The sequence below is a fragment of the Muntiacus reevesi genome, chromosome 8 (genome assembly GCF_963930625.1).
Source record: "Muntiacus reevesi chromosome 8, mMunRee1.1, whole genome shotgun sequence".
Classification (NCBI taxonomy): Eukaryota; Metazoa; Chordata; class Mammalia; order Artiodactyla; family Cervidae; genus Muntiacus; species Muntiacus reevesi.
The window spans coordinates 32,518,440-32,541,207 of NC_089256.1; the positions used below are offsets into that span (position 1 = coordinate 32,518,440).

The window sequence follows — 22,768 nt, forward strand, 5'->3', positions numbered from 1 at the left end:
AGTACTTGAGAGAACGGCCTGCTGGTGGGGTTGGACAGGAGAACCTCCCCAGGCTCCACGCACACGGGCAGTGTGGAAGACAGCAGCTCCGCAAGGCTCTCGGCATGCACTCAGGAGTCACTCAGTCATGTTCGCCTCTTTTGGGACCCCATGGACTGTACAGTACGTGGAATTCTCCAGGCCAGAATACTGGAGTGGGTAGCCTTTCCCTTCCCCAGGGGGTCTTCCCAACCCAGGGATCGAACCCAGGTCTGCTGCATTGCAGGCGGATTCTTTACCAGCTGAGTCACTGGGGAAGTCCCTCCTAAGTACCGCTGGAAGCCTCTGGTCAGACGGTCAGCAGCAGGGGCTCAGTGAGCATCCCAGCAGTGAGCAGGTCCTCACCCCAGCCTCCCCGAGCTCCCCCCCAGACTCCCCCTAGCTCGGACTTCTCTCTCGGCTCCTGGCTGCCCAGGGGACACCTCCCAGCGGGTGTGTGTCCAGCAACAGACACAGATAGGATGCAACCAACTGATGCTGTTCCTCTCCTCCCGGGAAGGATGCGCTCCATTTCCCAACTAGGCCCCCTCCACCCCACTCCCGGTTCTGGGTGTCCCCCAGCTTCTGTAGGCTTCACTACTGGCTCTGCCTCGGCTGGCTGGCCCCAGGCCTGCAAGTATCCCAAGGAGCTCCCGGACAATGGCTCCCAGATGCAGAAGCAGGAGAACCAGTGCCCCTGCCTCCCGTGGACTTGCCGCTCCCCAGAGGCCCAGCCACGCTCGCCAGCTCCCTTCCCTTCCCTGCCTGGGTCCCCATCCCAGAGGGACTCCTCCTGGAAGCACTACCTTAATCGCCACTTGCACGTGGAGTCCCCTCTGGGGTCTGCGGCTGGGAAATCCCACCAGACACGGCCCCTCCCCTGCCCACTGCGCCCTCCCAGTTGCTCCTCCAGCCACCCGCAGCCAAGGGCGCACTCAGATGAAGCAGGCGCTCAGGGCCAAGGGCTCACTCAGAGGAAGCAGGCGCTCAGGGCCGGTGCTCTGGGACCACCCTGAGGGATGGGGTGGAGAGGGAGGTGGGAGGGGGTTCGGGATGGGGGACACGTGTGCACCCGTGGCTGATCCACGTCGATGGATGGCCAAAACCACCACAATATTGTAAAGGAATCAACCTCTGATTAAAATAAATTAATTAATTACAAAGAAAGAAAGCTCACTCAGACTTCGATTCTTCCTCTTCCTCCAGGCTGTCCCTTTCTCCCTAAATGTTAAACCCAGTATTTCCTCCTACGGGACACGAACCCTCACCTTCTTAGCACGACCGACTTTAACCACCCATCACCTCCCACCATCACGGGCACTCTGCTTTCTCAGCCCCCGTTTTCTTCTCCTTCCAGGCTTCCCCTGCTTCAGACTTTTGAAACCGCAGCAGTTCTAGTAGCTGTGCCTCTAAAACAATACAAAGACACTGCAGTGGATCCCCACTGACCACAGCATGAAGTTCGAATTCCTTAGCCCGGCCTCCAGAGGCCCCCTGCCCAGGCCCCGCGTTTCCCTGCAGACCTCGTGTTCCAGTCACCCCACGTCATCGCCCCCCAGGGTCCGCTTCTCCAGGCTCCCCCAGACTCCCGAAGGCCCTTCCCAGCACTGGGGCCCCTGCTCCAGTCTGCCCATCCGTCCAGACCCAGAGCATGCGGGAGTCACGGGGCTTCCTTTGCTAAAGCCCTTGCATTAACAAATTCCAGGGCAGAGGTAAGAAATCAAGACCCACAGATGGTGGGCACCCACACAACTGGCATGAGACTTTCATCCTCCTAGCGGAGAAGATTCTTGAGAGCTGGGAGTTCTGTTAGAGTTTCCCCTGCACATTCACCTTAGGAAAATCTAACGGAAAGGGCAGAAACGTTTACCACTTAAAACAGTGCCGGTTATTCCAGCCAACAGGCAGATGTGCTCCAGAGTGGACCTGAGCGGGGGTGGGGGCGGGGAGAGGCGGCTCCCCCATCTCAGTTCCCACAAACGCCCCTCTGGGCGTGAGCATCTCACCACCCCGGGTGTGACCCAATGTTCACCATAAACCCAAACCAACTGATTTCCTCCCCACGGGGCTCACTGCTGGAAACACCAAAACGATCTAGTCCTGAAGGGAAGCTTGCCTCGTTGGGCAGAGAGATGCTACAGGATTACATTTCATGGGCAATTAAAGAGATTTTCAAGGGCAGCTTTGATTACATGCGTTTTTCACCCTCCGCCGGGGCTTCAGAATCCCACCCCCGCATTAGCTGCGGCTCCTCTGCGTGCCCCGCTCCGTGGCCCAAAGCCAGAAGGCAGCTGATGAAAGTCGAGAGGGCACACGTGTCCCGCTTCCCCGCACCATATAAGGCGTTATTCCAGGGGACCCGGACCCAAATGGCTTCAACCCATTAGCAATGAAAAAAACACATGGATGACACCCTGAACTAGTTCTGCGTGTGAAAAACGACAGTTCAACGGCTGAAAGACGGCGCAGCGCAAGGCAATTCTGTACTTAACATCCATAGCCATGAAATGACCTAGAATTAAACCCACACGCACGAAACCTCAGGGTGACATTTTAATAACTGACTGCCCTCGGCCATCAAGTTTTGAGATCTTTGGCAACTTGTTCAGAGGAAAACTGCCCGGGAAAAAATGAAGGACAACTTAAAATGTACTTCGAAATCAAACTGAATGCAACTATATTGTCTGTTACAAACCACCTACTGTTCCCAAGAAAGAGCTGAGAGAAGGAAGTGCAGACACTCACTTATCAGGGATCTCATAGTCAGCTACTCCTCCTCAAGTCACTTTCCAAAGTCACTGACTGACTCAATTCAACACACTCAGGATCAGGAACAACAGAATCAGATGTGTGGTTTGACCCGTCATCTTCAAATGAAATGGCAGTTATCAAAATCTTCAGAGGAAAAGATCATACAGTGTTTCATGGATTGAAGTTATATTTGTCAAAGTGGCAGAGGGCTTGGAGGAACATTACCGCACTATGCTTTGGTAATAACTAATAATACGGTTCATGGGGTTCTAAAAGACGCTTGCTCCTAGGAAGAAAAGCTATGACCAACCTAGACAGCATATTAAAAAGCAGAGACATTACTTTGCCAACAAAGGTCCATTAGTCAAGGCTATGGCTTTTCCAGTAGTCATGTATGGATGTGAGAGTTAGACTATAAAGAAAGCTGAGTGCCAAATAATTGATGGTTTTGAACTGTGGTGTTGGAGAAGACTCTTGAGAGTCCCTTGGACTGCAAGGAGATCCAACCAGTCCATCCTAAAGGACATCAGTCCTGGGTGTTCATTGGAAGGACTGATGCTGAAGCTGAAACTCCAATACTTTGGCCACATGGTGTGAATAGTCGACTCATTGGAACAGATTCTGAAGCGGGGAAAGATTGAAGGCAAGAGGAGAAGGGGATGACAGAGGATGAGATGGTTGGATGGCATCACCGACTCAATGGACATGAGTTTGAGCAAGCTCCGGGAGTTGGTGATGGACAGGGAGGCCTGGTGTGCTGCACTCCATGGGGTCGCAAAGAGTTGGACACGACTGAGCGACTGAACTGAAATGAATAATACAGTTAGGCTGTCAATGATGCTCTTAAATTGCTCAAACCTCACTCGAAAATATTTCATTATAAGACTTAAATAAACTCTTCCCTCTTCAATCATATTACTATCCAAAAGAAATATTTCCTTCTGAAACATTTCTGTAGTTTTCTTTCTAGCAGGAGGTGACTTCCCCCTTTTCCAAACCCCCATGCATGAGGGGCATCTTATTTTCTCAGTTAAACTGCAGGTACCTGGAAGGTTATTCTGGTGGCTCAGACGATAAAGAATCCACCTTTGATGCGGGAGACCTGGGTTTGATCCCTGGGTTGGGAAGAGCCTCTGGAGAAGGGAAAGGATACTCACTCCAGTATTCTTGCCTGGAGAATCCCATGGACAGAGGAGCCTGGTGGGTTACAGTCCATGGGATTGCAGAGAGTCAGACATGACTGAGCGAGTAGGCACACACATACCTGGCTAGCAGGTCTCACATGCGGCTGAATCCTGCATCCGCATCCTCCCTTTTCTCACCAAGCAAAGTCCCTTCTATAATACCCTGCAAACAGCAGAAGCTAAATGCTTGCAAATGAATCCGTGACTGAGTGAATGGGTGAACGCAAGCTTGAATGGTTCTGGGTTTTTTTTTCCCCCTGTCTTACTGCAGATTCCAAAGGCCAGTTATTTGCTACAAACTTTATGTTCACCTTTCAACACATTGGGGCTTCCCTTGTGGCTCAACTGGTAAAGAATCCGCCTGCAACTTGGGAGACCTGGGTTCAATCCCTGGGTTCAGGAAGATCCCCCAGAGAAGAGAAAGGCTTCCCACTCCACTATTCTAGCCGAGAGAATTCCATGTAGTCCATGGGGTCACAAAGAGCCAGACACGACTGAGCGACTTTCACTTCAACACATTAAGGTTGATATTCCAAGTAGTCATCTCATGATGATTCTTGCCAACAAAGTTGATTTAAGCAGAGAGTAATCTAGAAAGTTTACACACACTCTTTCAATGAAGTTCACTTGGAAAATATTAGGCATTCACCTGCTCTTTGAGAGCTTATCATTTCATTGATCTGCATCTATAGCCGTCAGGACTTTGGCAGACTTGGTGAAAAAATACCATTAACTGCCCATATTAAAAATTAATTATATAAGATCTCCTTTGCTTCATTTTTACTACTTAAACTCCCAACTGATATGGAAAATGTGCAGCTGGGTTTTGTTTATTTTTCATAGCATGGGGTCTTTTTCCTCATGATGCAAAAACATGGAGTTATTGCATGTGCTAGGGCAGAAAATGCCTAGCCTTTAAAATAGTATAATGACTGGTTCCCACTAATACGAAGTGGAAGTAGGGGAAATTCTCTGGGTCATGTTTTCCAGGAGAATGGCAAATTACCATGGCTGTTACCGAACCTGGCAAATTACCAAGCTTCTGCAACTTCCTTTAAAGGGGGAGGAGCGCTTGCAAAGATCTGGTACCAAGATATCCAAGCAATTCTCTCTCTGTATCTGCTTATTAAGGAGCTGAAGTGTTCATTAAAGCCACCCAGGCAGGTGGTCCAGACACCCCGGACTGGACTGAACTCACACCAAGGAGCACACCAACTCTCTTTTGAAAAATCTTCCGTGTCTCCTTCTTAACAGCTTGACCCATTTTCTCTTCTGAAAAGTAAGCGCATTAGCTCAGGGCCTGCCCTCAGGAGGAAAGAACTCCTACCGAATGCCCAGCTTTACCACTGGCTGGTAACGAACTGCTCACAAAGAGGGATCATTTATTTCTTATTCCTACAGAGCAACCTTCTCGCCCACCTCATCCAGTCACACTAAAATTTAGAGTTGGCTCCGGTCTCGCAAATCATTTAGTACAAACCCCACATAGTACCCGCTAGAAAATGGGGGCTCAGAAAAATCTACTGATGTGTCCTGCACACAACACCTCCTACGAGGAGCCGAGTGCAGCGCAGAACACAGTTGCTCCGACCAGGAACCCAGGGCTCTTTCTCCCCTTTTCTGGGGCCCAGTACTCTCCAGGGAGTCAGGAGGTGTTGAGGAGTGCCAGGCATGGAGCCAGGCGAGGAGTCAGGATCTCGGGCTACTCTAAGTGTGGTCCATGGACCAAGAGCATCCACACCACCTGGGCGCGTGTTAGAGATGGGCCCCAGGCCCCACCCCAGACCTCTGACTGACTCTGCATCTGAGCAGTATCTGTGGGAGACTCATGGGAAAGGCATCCAAGTTTGAGAAGTGCTGCTGCATAGCAGAGGGAAAAAAAAAAAGCAGACACCTTCACATTAGAAACAAGTCCATTTCTGATCTGCTGACTTCATGGCAAGTCCCGTATGGGCAGTACCTGCGGCAGAATTACAGGGAGGGGCAGTCCTGTGTCCTGACCGAAGTGGACTTGTCCCCTTCACACATCGAGACCAACGCAATGGCCCAAGGATCAGAAACCCTGGAGCCCAGCGAATGCCTTAGGTAACCAGGAAGACACAAGATAAGTTGCTCTTATTTTGTCTCTTTTCTGGAATTTTGATACGGAGAAAAGGTAGAGCATTGAAATTACCACCTCATCTAAAAATCAAAGATGCCCCCTTCCGCTTTTTTCATGAAGAGGTCAGCCACAGGAACCCTGGGTGCGGGGACGCAGCAGGCGCCTCACGTTAGGGCTAAGAGCCTGGCAGGGTGCTGGCTGCCGTCTCTGCCTCCTTGATAGCTACCTCCAGGCTGCGCCTCAGCTTCCGCATATGCAAACTGTACCTGTCTCACTGGTACCCAAGAACAGGTACTACTTCATAGGCTGACTGTGAGGATGCTCGGATGCTTACAAAGCCTGGCACAGAGTGAGCGCCCAATGAATGCGACCTACTGTTACCATGCATTCCCTGTGTGTCAGAGGGCCTTAAAACCACTAGGGCTCCCAGAACAATTCCGTCTTGTGACTGACCAGATATTGACCCACTGCCGTTCAACACGAACCAAGCAACACGCAAAAAGAGCAGACGCTGAGACGCGTTTCGCTCTGCAGAAACCACGGTAATTCTGGGCAGGAGCAGAGGTGGACGCCCCCTTTCACTTCAGATTCTAACACGCACTGACACAGGGCTCGATCAGCTGTGAGAAGCTGAAGAACTCTGCTGGCCAGGAAAGAGGGGTGGGTCTCTGTCACACAGCCTCTGGTCTCCCAGCTGGCCCTCCTGAGATCACCAGCCAAACGTCTGCTCAGCAGGCAAAGCAAGAGAGAAAGACGGACAGCTGTCCTACTGTCTCTTTTTTAAAAACACAGCACAAGCTGTCACTCCCCGCCTAATAACTGGCCGAAAGTCAGATCCGATCTCCTTTGCCAAGCTTTCCATTTTTACTTTCACGAAAGCAGCAGAAGTATAATGTGTTTTCGAGCCCATCTTCACTGTTTTGATTTATTCATTTTAAACTGAAGTAAAGTTGATTTACAATGTTGTATTAGTGTCAAGCCTACAGCAGTTTTACATATACATGTATATATAGATTCTTTGTATATTCTTTCTCAGATTTCTTCCTTTATAAGTAATTATAAAATCTTCAGTAGAGTTCCCTGTGCTATACAGTAGGTCCTTGTTGGCTGTCTATTTTATATGTGAAAGTGAAAGTGCTAGTCGCTCAGTCGTGGCTGATTCTTTGTGACCCCATGGACTGTAGCCCACCGGGCTCCTCTGTCCATGGAATTCTCCAGGCGAGAAGTCTGGAGTGGGTTGCCATGCCCGACTGAGGGATCAAACCCAGGGTCCTGCATTGTAGGCAGATTCTTTACTGTTACAGCGATGCAGGAAGCCACCTTTTATATACAGAAGTATGTACATGTTAACCCCAAACTCCTAACTTATCCCTCCATGCCCCTTCATCATTTTTTTAAAAGCATTTAAAATTCATACAGCTCCTTTTGAAAAAAAAATCTCCACCTCTTCATTTCCTAATTAGACCCAATAAGAGTATAAGAGCAAGCATTACTGGACAAGCCATATTGAAAAACATCAGTCCAAGTCTTGAAAATCCAAATCAAGACCAAATCAATCACAGCATTTAATTCAAGTGAATTTTGTGTTTCCTCCCAAGGGACTGATAGAATGTACTGACAGAATGTTCAAGTATTTTTAGAGTTTGGGGGAAGACATAGAATTTGCATACAGCCTTTAACCAAAATTAGTGTGTTCTCCAGCCATACTTTTCAGATTAACAGTATTATACTTTTACTAGCTGCTTTGTTTTGGGAGTACACATCCTCAAGGAGACACTTTTCTAGCTGAGTGTAATCCAGTAAATTAAAAGGAGAAAAGGCTGTAAAATGAATTCTCTACTTATGTCTCCTGGTGTGGACAGCTGCAGGACACTATGAAACTCTTCAGTTGTCTAATGTTTGGTCTTAACCCGTCAGAGGGCAGAGGCCCTGGAAACAGAGGTAAACTCCAAACAGACACGTGTGGGGCTTAGTCACTTAGTTGTGTCTGACTCTTTGCAACCCATGGACTGTAGCCCACCAGGTTTCTCCGTCCATGGGATTCTCCAGGCAAGAATACTGGAGTGGGCTGCCATGCCCTCCTCCAGGGGATCTTCCAGATCCAGGCATTGAACCTGGGTCTCCCACATTGCAGGCAGATTCTTTACTGTCTCAGGCACTAGGGCAGCCGCCCAAACACACACGCCCCCACCCTAACCCTTTCCCATCCCCTCCTCCCTCCAACACACTCCCAAGCACCTGGTGATGCTATGGTGAGCACCCTCCCTCAGGGGCCTTACCTGTCAGTCTTCTTGATCAAGATGGCCCTGAAGATGTGCTCGAGGGGCGTCTTCTCCCTCTCGGGGGTTGGCTGCACGAAGGGGTGCAGGGCCGCCAGCGAGAAGCCCTGCTGGTACAGCTCCAGCAGCTGGGCGGGCAGGTCGAGGAGGGAGGCCAGCCTCACGGCGGAGGCCCTCGGGAGCTCAGCTGCAGGAAAGAGAGGGGGGAGGCCCATCAGAGACCCACCGACCTGGCCACCCTGCCCCACCCACACCCCGCGCCACTCAGCCCAGCAGAAAATCTCCAGGTCACCTCCCACTCAAGAGCCTGTCCCCTTCTCAACTACCATCTTCAGGGAAACCTACAAACAGCTGGTTAATTTCAAACTCAACCATAGGCACTGACGACTGGATAGTTTCAATCTAGAGCCTTACTCCTTGGAAGAAGAGCTATGACCAACCTAGACAGCATATTAAAAAGCAGAGACATTTCTTTGCCAAAAAAGATCCGTCTAGTCAAGGCTATGACTTTTCCAGTGGTTGTGTGTGGATGTGAGAGTTGGACTGTGAGGAAAGCCGAGCTCCGAAGAATCGGTGCTTTTGAACTGTGTTGTTGGAAAAGACTCTTGAAAGTCCCTTCGACTGCAAGGAGATCCAACCAGTCCATCCTAAAGGAAATCAATCCTGAATATTCACTGGAAGGACTGATGTTGAAGCTGAAACTCCAATACTTTGGCTACCTGATGCGAAGAGCTGACTCACTAGAAGAGACCCTGATGCTGGGAAACATTGAAGGTGGGAGGAGAAGGGGACAACAGAGGATGAGATGGTTGGATGGCATCACAGACTCAGTGGGCATGAGTTTGAGTAAATTCCGGGAATTGGTAATGGACAGGGAGGCCTGGTGTGCTGCAGTCCATGGGGTTGCAAAGAGTCGGACACGACTGAGTGACTGATCTGGACTGAATCTAGAGCCAAACTTCCCAGATATCACACTGGAAAAGTAACTTCCACCCCCTCAAAACATAAGAAAGAAGGAAAAGAAGGAGGAGGAGGATCAGAAGACGATGACAGCTGCATACAAATATAAAACTGCTGTGTAGCAAAAAGCAGGAGCAAAACAAAGTCCAAAGACAAACTGGAACAACATTGATAAGCCACTTAATATAAAGGGGTTATTTCCTTAATTTGAAAAACAAACAATAAAAAAAGGAAAGAAAAGAAAAATGGGCAAAGGTAATTGGCTAAAAAGCATAAAAGGGTAATCACTATTTGAAAGGACACTCAAATTAACTCAAGATTAGAGTTCTGCATATCAAAATAAATGTTTTTCACCTACTGAATGATTTTAAAATCTTTTTGAGAAGGGCAGACAACATTCAAAAGTTAACAGATTCAAGTGAAAAGTGTACATACCTGCCCAATCCCCATGTCTTAGATTTTTTTTTTCTCTAGAGGCAATCAATACTATCCATTTTTTGGTATACATGTTAACAATCGCTAAATTTGTACACAAGTAAATAAGTTTACGTATCTCAATTTTTTGTACAAATGGTAGAATAATGTTTACAATCCAACTTTTTATCCATTTTTATCAACTGTGCTAGTCACTCAGTCCTGCCTGACTGTTTGTGACCCCATGGACTGTAGCCCGCCAGGCTCCTCTGTCCATGGGGATTCTCCAGGAAAGAACGCTGGAGTGGGCTGCCATGCCCTCCTCCAGGGGATTTTCCCGACCCAGGGACCAGGGCTGCATCTCCTACGTCTCCTGCTTTTGTAGGGGGGTCCCTGACCATTAGTGCCACCCGGGAAGCCCATTTCTTTTCCCCATGCCCTGGCTATTGTCACAGTGAAAAAATGATTCCTAGAAGGTGGTAATTTCTATTTCTCTTGTTATGTAATTTGTACTTAAACATTAAACATTTCACGTTTAAATGCTATTTATGTTGTCTTTTCTGTTAATTCATAATTTTTGCCTAGTTGTCAACTGGGTTATTGATCTACTGGTTTGTAATTCTTAATATATTAGGAAATCCAGTTCTTATACATGATAACAGTTGCAAATACCTCTCAATTCGTTTTGTCTTTTGACTTTGCATAACATGAGTTTTGCCATGAAGAATTTTTTTTAATGAAGTTGAATTTGTCAATCTTGCCTTCAGGAGCTTCTAAGTTTTAGGTTACAGAACAAACCTGTATTATAAAACAATTCTCTGCTGAATTCCTACAGTAATATTTCATTTCTTACATGTGAATCTTTGCTCCATTAGGAATTTGTGAAATATGAATTCAACATTTCCCATACACTCCCAGTTTATCCGTTTTTTCCTGATTTGAGATGTTGTCTTTATCATATATTATATTCCTAAGTATATTTAAGTCTATACCTGTGATCCATTAATCTATTCTAATAATTTTTATATTATGTTTTATATAAATGTTATACACATTTTAAAAATTTTATATTATGTTTTAAACTCTGGCCACATTATTTTCTGAATTTTCCTATCTCCCTGTTTGTTTTCTGAATCTTTCTGTTTATTTGTTTTTCCAAGTGATCTTTAAAATAAGCTCATCAAATTACCCCTCAAAAAAAAATCTTGCTGCTATTTTTATCAGATCATGTTCACATTACAGCTGAGAGAGAATGGACTTTCTTCTTTTTATTCATTTTTAATTGAAAAACAGTTAATTTACAACATTTTGTTAGTTTAAGGTGTACAGAAAAGTGATTCAGTTATACATATCTCTATGTATCTGTACTTTTTCAAATTCTGTCTCATTACAGGTTATTACACGATCCTGAATACAGTTCCCTGTGCCGCAGAGCAGGTCCCTGTTGATGTATTTTACATATAGCAGTTTGATATATTAATCTCAAATTCCTAACCTTTCACTCTCCCCTCAGACTATTTGAGTTTCTTTTTAATCCATAGGAATTGGAAATTGAAGCCAACGAATATTTTACAGAAAGTTAACAATGTCAACATCCCGAGAATGGATATTTTCATCATGCTACAAGTTTCCATCCAAGAACCTGGCATGACTTTCATTTATTCAAGACTTTTTGGGGGTCCCTCAGATGCATATTACAATTTTTTTTCACATAGATACTGCACAGTTATGAAGTCTCTTCTAGTTATTTTATATTTTATTGCTATTTGAATAGATTTTTTCCTTCTTTTCATTCTGTGATATTCATCGTGGGCAAGAATGTTGGGGAAACAGTCTCGCTCATCGTGGCTAATGGGAGAACCTGTGTGGAGGGTCATGTGGTATCTGCCTTCAATCTTAAAAGTGCATTCACCCTTCGTCCAACAACCTCACCACTGGGTATTATGCCTATGCTGGACACATAAATGTGTCTCAAGATGCATGGGCAAAGATGTTCACCACGGGATTACTGCAAAATCTAAGAGTCAAAGCGCTCTTCATTGTAGAGCGAGCTCAACACTGGGGACACCCCAGTGATGAATCCTATGAGCCGTTAAGAGGATTACATGCTAATGAAAATGTGTCCGAGATCCACGACTAAGTTAAGAGACAAGGGGTCTAGCAGTATTTATCACAGGATACTAACATATAAAAAAAATGGGAGAATAGATAGAGATGAATAAAAATCTCTTTTTCTGGAAGAAACCATAAAAGCATCAATATTGGAGAGACTGGAGTAGGGAGGGGAGGATGGAAAGGTAGATTTTACTTTATTTTGTACTTTCAACACTATTACCGTCCACAGCAATCGTTGGGGTGGAGGGCTGAGGAGACATTTTAATTTTCTTCTTTATACATAAAAATATTATTTAAAAATTTTATGAATTTTAAAAAATAATGTGTTACTTTAAAAAAACAAACTAAAGATGAAAAATATTATTTAAAAATTTTATGTATTTTAAAAAATAATGTGTTACTTTAAAAACAGAATGAGGATGAAATCTAAGGGTACTTAAGAATGCACTTAAAGTCAGACACTATAGTTCTCATTCCACACATCACACACGAAATTTATAGGAAAAGAAAATCTACAGCAATAGTTTATACTAAAGCAAATGACCGCCATCCTGGAGAAACTGCCATGATAACACTGACAAAGATAAGGCTGATGGAGAGAGCTGGAAAGAATGCAATGTTTCCCTTTAAGAGTAGTTCTAGATATGCTGTCAGATTTACAAAAAAACAGAACAAAACAAGACTTGAAGGTAAGTCTGGAAAGAACATACTCCCAGGCACAGAAACCCAGCGGGCCAGGGGTGCCCCTGCCCAGGACCCCGGCTTTGGAGCAGGGTTCGTGTATGCCCGCCCCTCTGTGTGCCAACAGAGGCTGCACCCAGCGTCACTACAAACGGAGACTCTCAGGCCTCACCCTAGACCTACTGCATAGGAACTGGAGCCTCATATATCTTCCCTGGTGGCCCAGCTGGTGAAGAATCCACCTGCAATGCAGGAGACCTGGATTCCACCCCTGGCTTGGGAAGATCTCCTGGAGAAGGGGACGGCCACCCACTCCAGTAGTCTTGCTTGGAAAATTCATGGACACAGGAGCCTGGTGGGCTACAGTCCATGGGGTTGCAAAGAGTTGGATACGACTGAGTCCCTAACTCAGTCACTCAGGGGTTGCAAAGAGTTGGACTCACTGAGTGACTAACACTTTCACTTTTTTTCCCCCTCATGTATTCACAACCCTTCCAGGAGATTGAAGCCTAAGTACAATACTGTGCCCACCTGATGCGAAGAGTTGGCTCACTGGAAAAGACACTGATGCTGGGAAAGATGGAAGGCAAAAGGAGAAGGAGGTGGCAGAGGATGAGAGGGTTAGACAGCATCACCAATTCAATGGACATGGATCTGAGCAAACTCCGGGAGATAGTGCAGGACAGAGGAGCCTGGCGTGCTGCAGTCCATGGAGTCGCAAAGAGTCAGACATGACTCAGTAGCTGAACAATAGGAGTGATTTTCTAGATAGTTTCCCTTTGGCGTTCGTCCACGGGACAGAGACCCTTTGGGTCTGAGGGCACACACCCCCCTGTGACCCTGTGACTCGCGCTCCAACCCCACACAGCTGAGACCCTGGCGGTCCCTGCCCCTGGAAGCCACAGGCCCACCGTGGGCCCTGCACAGGCCCCCTCCCCAATCTACACACACCCCAGGCCCAGGGCAGCACAGAAGCTAGCAGAGAGCAGGTGAGGAGACACTGCTGCAGGTGCAAAATTCAAGGGGAGCCGAAAACTCAGCAACCAAAACAAATCAATATGGAATGCAATATGCTAAAAAGCGAAAATTAATGCCCGCAGTCCACCCTGAACACACTATCAGAAATGTTAATAAAGATAGGATCAGTATTATCGATTTTCCTTTTGCCTCAAGCTCCAATACAGCTCGGCACGGTACTGTTCCGGATCACCTCTTTGTAAAACAAGTTGCCTCGCCTGCCTCACCCGAGTGCCGGCCCAGTTTCGCCTCTCTCGCATTCTTGTCTGGGGCCCTGCAAACGACGGGAGTGGGCCTCTGTATAGGGAAGCAGGGGCGTGTTTCCCCCGCTGTCAGATGACGAAGCAACAGAAGCGTGTGTGTGACGCACAGACACTGCGTGTTTCATTTAAAAAACCCGAATGGACTTTTGACTGGAGTAAGCCTTCCTGGAGGGCAGCACCTCGGAAGAAGTCATGTCGGACTCTGCGACCCCACGGACCGTAGCTCCTCTGTCCATGGGATTCTCCAGGCAAGGATACTGGAGTGGGCTGTCATTTCCTCCTCCAAAGGGATCTTCTCAACCCAGGAATCGAAGTGGGGTCTCCTACATTGCAGGCAGATTCTTCACCTTCTGAGCCACCTTTCTGGAGGGTAATTTTATAATAACCATCAAACCTAAAAATACCATACAGCAAGGAGACCACCCTCCTCTTTGAAGAAACTGTACATAAAGAGCATCTGTGAGTCATCAAAGATGAGACCTTAAAGTCAGGCTCTACAGGTTGGTATTTGGTAAATGTTTCAAGTATCTCAGACTCTTTCTGCAATGATAAAGTAAGCTTGTACCAAAATGTTAATAATTTGTATGTGTTTCCTCTTACACATCATCCTATAATTAAAAAATAAATAAATAAAAGCAGTCGATGCACTCAGAAGCCTTGGGATGCTAGGATCAGCTACGTTCCTCACTGGCCTCAACCCCAGATGTGTGAATGGTCAGTTTCTGCTTATAAAACGGAGATTACTTCTATCACAGAATCAACGTAAGAATCACATGGGATGACGCACATGTAATTGATGAAGCTCAAAACGGCCAAGCCCAGTAGCGTGGGGAGCGGTGGACAGACAGCTGGCCATGGGGCCTGGTTAGCTGCAGACATTGAGGACGGTTCAGCCCTGGGGACCCTGAACCTCCCCACCTCCCCACACCCCTTCACCTCCACCCTCCGAACCAGGGCACTAAAAATATTAGTCAATCAACCACTTTACAGCTAAATGCCTCCTGAATAAAACATAACACCTTTAAAATTTTTATCTCCAAATCTAAAGATGCATCTCCTGTCAAAACTCAGGGATTTTATGGTTTTAATTTTTGGTATGCATGCTGTCAAAGTAAGTTGATCTTCATGGCTAAAAAACAAATAAAAATGAATCTAAACCATCTTATGGCAATAAAAAATGGCCCCTATTGTAAATATGATTAAAGGCCTTAATTCAGTGTTTCTTTTTGAACCTTAACCTAAAAAAAAAAAAAAAAGCCCTGTTCCTATAAAGTGACCAATTCCCTAATATTATTACTGGGAAAACAAATGAAAGACTGACTTATGTGTTTGGATGAACATACCAAACGTGGCCTCTTGGTCTATTTTTCTCACCCCTCCCACCAGAATAACCTCTCCACTATTTTTGTTTTGTAATATTTGCCTGATTTCGTTTACAAATTACATAACCTCGGGCGACTCATGTAATTCCCACCCTGTCTCTTGGGTTCCTCCTTTTGAAAACAAAGACCCCTGACAGGCCATTCCTTTCAGAGTGTCCAACTTTCAAATGCAACGATATCATTATTTCAAGCTGGAGACTAAGCTGTAAGTTTCTAACTAGAAAGTGACATTGGAGAATAGAATAAATATTTCCAGTGTGAACTGAAAGGGTCCTCCCGACCAGAGCCAAAAGGAGAAGGAACAACCACACGGGCGGGTGCACGGGTGGAGAGACGGAAAGATGGGGGAAAAGAACCTGTCGCTGGCGTGGCCGGGTGAAACTCACCACTGAAGGCCTTCCCTGGTGGCCTGGTGGTTAAGGGTCCGTGGGCCCACGCAGGGGACACGGGTTCCATCCCTGCTCTGGGAAGATCCCCCACACGTCGGAGCAACTAAGCCTGCATGTCCCAACTACCAAGCCTGCGCCCTCCAGCAAAACCCTAACCCTAACCCTAACCCTAACCAGCTGCGACCACCGAAACCCAAGCACCCCAGAGCCGGCACTCCGCAACACGCCGAGTCACCGCAACAAGAAGCTGCGCACCACAACGCCAGAGGAGCCCTGCTTGCCACCCCTGGAGGAGGTCCACGCACAGCCACGGAGACTCAGCGCAGCCCGAGATACTGGGATGCACTTATCCAAAAACCTCACTGCTGAAGGAGAGAGCCCCGATGGGACCGTCTTGGCCAGTGTGACTCTCCGGGCTAGGGCCCGACACCCACTCGAAGGTCAGACTTTCCTCCCCACTTTTTAAACTGCCCTGTTTCACAGACTTCACCAACAGTGATCAGTCTGCAAGCCGGGGTCCCGTGCTCGGGAAGCCAACTCCATGCCACATGGGGCCTCGTCCCGCCGCCGTGCAAAAGCCCAGTTCTCCAGCCCAAGCAGGGGCTGGGTCTCATCCTGTGACCTGCAGTGGGCCTGGGACAGACCCAAGGCCAGGATCTGAGGCCCCCAGGGCCCAATGGATAGGGTAAGCAAGAGACAGAGCTAGGGATGGACAAGGAGGTGGAAGTCCCACCTCACCGGGAGAGGGAATCCCACCTGTCCTCCCAGTCGGATTGTTACCAAGGGGTTTGGGGGGTCCAATGGTGCCAGAACTTCTCTAATTCTTACCCCCAAGAACTCAAAATTCTTGACCTTTGTAGAAACTCTCCTAATACTCAGCTTTGGCAAGTAAGTCCCATTTCATTTTCAACCCCACACAGCTTGCCTGGTGGCTCAGATGGTAAGGATCTCCATGCAAGGCAGGAGACCCAGGTTCAATCCCTGGGTTGGGAGCATCCCCCGGAGAAGGAAATGGTCACCCACTCCAGTATTCTTGCCTGGAGATTTCCATGGATAGAGGAGCCTGGTGAGCTACAGGCCATGGGGTCACACAGAGTCAGACAAGACTGAGCGACTAACACACATGACCCAGAGCCAAGACCTGGTAGGTTGTGGAGTCTGGCTGGGGCATTTGATGAACATAGGAGGACGGATGCCCCCCACATCCTTCTCATCCCAGATGGTGACACTGCCAAGGGGTGACCTCGGGTTTGATCCCTGGGTCAGGAAGATCCCCTGGAGAAGGAAATGGCAGTCCACTCCAGTACTCTTGCCTGGAAAATCCCATGGACGGAGGAGCCTGGTAGGCTACAGTCCATGGGGTCGCAAAGAGTCGGACATGACTGAGCGCCTTCACTTTTCTCTTATAGGTTATTACAAAGTATTGAGTATACTTCCCTGTGCTATATAGTAGGTCCTTGTTGGTAAGCTATTTTATATGTAGTAGTGTGTATATGTTAATCCCCAATTCCTCCCTTTTCTATACTGATGTAGATGTGAACAAAGAGATTAGGACCATATAACTACATTTCAAATCCCTTGGAAACCTTTGCTTTGTCCTCATTCAATTACCAATAAGAATCTTTTTTAAAAATCAAAACTGCTGGAAAGGTATTTTGGGTAACATGAGAGTCCAAAGGTCTTTTGAAATACTGTTCTGCTCTTCAGTGTTTAGAACATAATTCCGTATGAATAAATACACCACTATTCCAGGAGTTTTCTTTTCTTTTTTTTTTTTTTAAAGAAAGGAATGAAACAGGGGGAAAAGCATAATCCACAAAACCACATATTTCTTAACACTCCTGGGATAAAGTAGATTGCTTTTGCTATGACTATGTTTGTTTAACAAAAACATTCTGCAGCCCCACTGACTCCCTGGAAACGAGGCCTTTCAGACATCTGCAGAAGAGCCAAAGCGATGTTGCTGCTGCTTCAAATTTCCTTATGGGGAAGGAAAGATCCCCTGGAGGGGGACGGCCACCCACTCCAGTGTTCTTGCCTGGAGAATCCCACGGACAGAGGAGCCTGGCGGGCTACAGTCCATGGGGTCGCAAAGAGTTGGACACGACTGAAGTGACTCAGCACACACACACACACACCAGCTTCCAACACAAGAAAGAAAGCGTGTGCACAATGACCAATGACCTCACATGTGACTTAAGTCTCTGCAGCAGGCCAGCCACGCCCAGCTGCAACAGCCCCCACGATCGTGACCAGCGATCGTTTGTGCTTTAACCCGATTACTCAAAGTCTGACTTTGCTTTTCTAATTACATCCACTAATGGATCTGTCAGTATCTGTCAGCATCAGGAGCCCAACACGAGAGACAGACACCATCTCCCGAGGGTCAGCGCCCGCTCAGGTGAGGCTGATAAGGATACTGTTCAACCAAATTCTTTTTTTCCCTCTAAGTTCCTTGAAGGCCACCATTTCTATAATATCAATCTGCCTGGCTTCGCAGTAGAACCAATTCAGCAAAACACAAAAGTCAATTAATGCTCGATGTGGGGTTTTTCACACATTTGCGTTTTAAGACAAGGTTTGCAGTCCATGTCTTTGGTATCATTTCTAAATCTGGGGCATAAAATGTCCATCTTAGGGTCTTCAAATTCAAAGTTTTGTCAACTTTTTATCCACAAATTCGTGTTTCTGAAACAAAGCAAAACAAAAAGAAACACACACTCCAGACTCAGAAGACCACACCATCAAAAGACTATTTATTCTTTTATGTTCTGTTAATTGGACTGAAATCCACTTAACATGAAGTCACTCATTTAAAGTGAAAGAGTCGGGGCATTTAAATATATTTACAATGTTATATGACCATCGCCTGTATCTAGTTCTGAAATGAGGCAACTGCAAGTCCATTAAGCACTTATTCACCATTCCTCTCTCCCCTGGCCCCAGGCAATCAGCAACCTGCTTTCGTAAAACACAGTTCTTAACACCTTAACTATATCACAGATAAACTCAAGAGGGAAATCTCAGTAGGACTAAAAGGACTTCTTCAAGCTTTCATGAACCTAGGATTCTACAGGTCAAGCAGCAATAACTGACAAAACAACAGATGCGCATCCAAGGAGTTCTGAGATGGGGTCACCAGTCCGCAAGTGGTGACGAATCCCCCATGCGGGAGGCATGGATTCAACCCCTGGTCTGGGAGAATCCCACAGACCATGGAACAGCCTGGATGGGAGGGGAGTTTGGGGGAGAATGGATACATGTTTACGTAAGGCTGAGTCCCTTTGCTCTCCACCTAAACATTGCTAATCGCCTATACTCCAATATAAAATAAATAATTAAAAAAAAAAAAAACAATACCAGGCACAGTGCAGCTTAGATCTCACAGTGAGGGTGCTCATATATCAAAAGCAACCAGCTAGACGCTGAACCCACAGTATTAATAAAATATTTCACACACTTAAATAAATGTACTTTGTATAGAGAAGACAGAAAGGATTACCAAGTCTTCAAACTTTTAACCAAACTCATTCACACCAGACCCAAAAACAGCTTAGCATGAGTCAGAAGGGAACCTAATTATCAGTATTTTATGCCCTTTTTCCTAATTGAGCATGATAACTCTATAGCTGACACTCCTGGAAGTCCTCTTTTGATTCTGAGACTACAATAAACTGATTGCATCAAAGACCAGCCTCTAATGAATATGTACAAACAATATGGAAATGGAACTATTTAGAATGTAAATGAGACCCTATATGGATTTCTATGATAGAAGTCTCAAGACCTGGTATAAAAGTAATCAGCACAGAAAATCTTCAAGGCTGAAAACGTGGCTGGTCTGAATTGAATGTGCCACACGTGTAAAATGCCCATGAGATTTCAATGACTTAGCATGAAAATAAGAATGCAAGACACCTAGGCTAAGAAGTTGTTTTTTACTGCTAACATACTGAAATGACAATATTTGGAATATATGAGGATTAAATAAAATATATTAAAGTGAATCTCACCTGTTTCTACCTGTTTTAAATGTGGCTACTGGAAAATGTAAACTTACATATTGAGCTCACATATGAGCGGGATAGCACTGCCCTTATAATTACTTATTAAGCATTTGCTTAACATTTATCACTGTTTTTAATTATACAAATTATTCATTTAATCTTTTTCTGTCCTTCCCAATAAATAAGTTCTGCCAGGCAAGGCTGGGTTTGTTCGCCAACAAGCTGGCCAACCCAGAGTGCCTGGAGAAGGATCATTAACAATCATCACTAAATGAAGAATTCCTCCACCGGCTGATCCGGTCACCACCCCCGTCATGACCATACCAGACTTTTTCTACCAAAGGAAGGCCAGTGCAAACTGCCCCCTGCAGCCACTTGGAGGAGCCACACACTCTAGGCTCCAAGTAAATGAGCCAAGATGATACCAAGATGACATGAGTTTGAGCAAACTCCGGGAGACAGTGAAGGACAGAGAAACCTGGCGTGCTGCAGCTCATGGGATCCCAAAGAGTCGGACACGACTGATCAACTGAACAACTACAAACACCATGAAAGAAACCATAATAAGTCCTAAAAAACCATCACCCAGGGTAAAACCCAGAGGGAGTTTATTTTTTTCTTAATCATGGTAAAACATACATAAAAATTTACCACTGTAACCCTATTTCAGTGTACAGTTCCACAGTTCCAAGTACACTAACGCTGCTGCGTAACCATCACCAGGAAACCTTCTCTCAACCAACAGCGCCGGCTGCAGCCACCCCTCAGCCGCCCAAGCAGAGAGGACCGCGCCTCCATCCCCCAGCCCTGTTTCCTCTGCCCGCTCCGGCAGGGGCAAGAGATACAAGAGCAGCACGGAGAAAAAAAGAAGCTGCTCTGACTCACAGGAATTCCCAAACGTGAAAAACCCGCCACTGGGGAAGAACCAAAGGTTGAGGTGACAACAGAAGCAAAGGAAGAATGCAAGAATCTCACTTTGCAGACATGGCCGAAAGACAGCACCGAGACTCAGCATCCTAGTCGCAAGCAGGATAAAATGGGGAGGGGGGGGGCGGAGAAATTTCCCAAAAAGCGTGGTGCCCCGGGGGCATAAGTGCACTTCAGTTTGGCATTTCCATGGGACATAAGAGCGTATTACTATTTCTTTTTATCCTGAATCATTACCATAATGGGACTCCACTCTGCAACAGGACTTTACATTAATATGTCAATGAAGTCTTTACTTAGGAGAGTTTTTTTTCCCCTTACATTTCAGCATATAATAATATAAAATAATACACTATGGAAACTGTCAAAAAGCATAAAAATTCTCCAGGCACACAGACTAGTTTTAAGAGTTTATGACAGTTAGGGGCCTCCCCGGTGGCCCAGAGGTTAAGGCTTCACACTTCCAGTACAGGGGACGTGTGTCTGATCCCTGGTTGGGGAACTAAGATCCCACCTGCCACGGGGCAAAAGGTAAATAAAAATCAACACGCCAAAGGTGAACTTTCCTAGAAACGGTGCCACAACAACAGACGCTCCGTACAGAAATGTCTAAAATTCAGTCACTACACAAATAAAGTTGTAGAGTCATTCCTGGAATAGATTCATGAAGATAGGAAGTAAATGATGGTTTCCAGGGTTTGGGGAAGGGAAGAACGGGGAACTGGTGTTTAATAGATATAGGATTTCAATTGAGGAAGATAAGATTTGGAGATGGATGGTGGTGATGGTTGCCCAACAATTCGAATGTACTTAATGACACTGTACACAGAAAAATAGATCAAAGGGTTAAGTTTTATGTTAGGTGTGTGCGTTACCAAAACTTTCCTGGTGTCTCAGACGGTAAAGCGTCTTCTTGCAATGTGGGAGACCTGGGTTCGACCCTTGGGTCGGGACGATCCCCTGGAGGAAATGGCAACCCACTGCAGTACTCTTGCCTGGAGAATTCTATGGACCGAGGAGCATGGCGGGCTACAGTCCATGGGGTCGCAAAGAGTCAGACACGAACGAGGAACTTCACCTTCACTTTACCAAAATTTGAAAAAAATAGGATGTCAGTACTTCAGTCATGAAAAAAAGAAGAGTTTATGACAGAATAAATCCCATTCTCTCTCTGCTGGCTTAGTACCACGTCTACCCTCAAAGGAAGCCCACTTGTGGTTTCAAAGGCACTGTTCCCAGACACACCAGCGATGTACACCAGTGGATCCCCCCTCCTGCTGCAGTGGAGACATGCAGTCAGCAGTGCAGTCAATAAACCACTTGCAAGATTTACCAAAGTTCCATATACGCAAACGCCTTTTAATAAATAAAATTCTTATGTATATGACATCACAAAAGATTCAACAGCGCTCAGATGAGGATAGGACCAGACAGCTCCCAAGCTCTAAAAAAGGCGTCACACCTGCATTTTCAGCTTTGCATGAACAATTACTGCATTCACGTGCAAACTCCCAAATTGGTGCATGGAAATAGAAAATCGTACACATGGGCCCCACTCACCAATTTGCATGCAAAATTGTCATCAGCAATCTCTGGTTTATTTTTTGCCATGTAAGATATGGGCTGGGGGCGGTCAATGATGCCTCAGGAGACTGATTTTTAGGAGGCATTTTGGTTCCCACTATTAAAAAGGGGGGTCCCTGATGATGTCTGGGTCTACACACACATATATAAAATCCTTCCCAGCTGACTTCTCACGCATTTCAGTGGAAGAACGGAAAAGCCTGAGAATGAGATTAAGTAGAATAATGGGTAACGGATATAGAACGAGTAATAGAACAAAGAAGAAACATGGCAAAAAATCGTGTTTTCACCCAGAAAAATGCCATCTATCAATGACAGTTTGCATAAGAAGAGAAAGATGGATATTAACCAGGCAGGAAAAGGACTTCCCTGATTCAGTCAATGATATTTATTGAAATGGACCAGGAAGCATGGCCTTTGAGACTGCCAGTGAGGCCCTGACAGGCATCTCCATGCTCATAAGGCATCTTAAAAGTTTTCTCTAACATTCCTTCCCTCCCTTGCCACTTTCCTTTTTCACTTGACATGCAGCTAGTGTGAACTGAGATACACTGGAAGTGTGAGAAATACACACGATTTCAAAGACTTTGTGGAAAAAAGAAAAAGAATGTAAAATATCTCAGAGTGTTTTACTGATCACACGTTGAATTGATAATATTCTGAATATACTGGGTTAAATAAAATACGTTAAAATTT

General features: G+C 46.0%; 1 protein-coding gene across 2 annotated transcripts in view; it reads right to left on the reverse strand.

Moving 5' to 3' along the window:
- The window catches only part of RFTN1 (raftlin, lipid raft linker 1), a 210,648-nt gene that overhangs the window by 117,034 nt on the left and 70,846 nt on the right, over positions 1-22,768 (reverse strand). For both annotated transcript variants that reach the window (XM_065943157.1, XM_065943156.1), the window contains exon 3: positions 8,334-8,520. In XM_065943157.1, the coding sequence (XP_065799229.1) occupies positions 8,334-8,520 (187 nt within the window). The remainder of the gene's footprint in view (positions 1-8,333; positions 8,521-22,768) is intronic.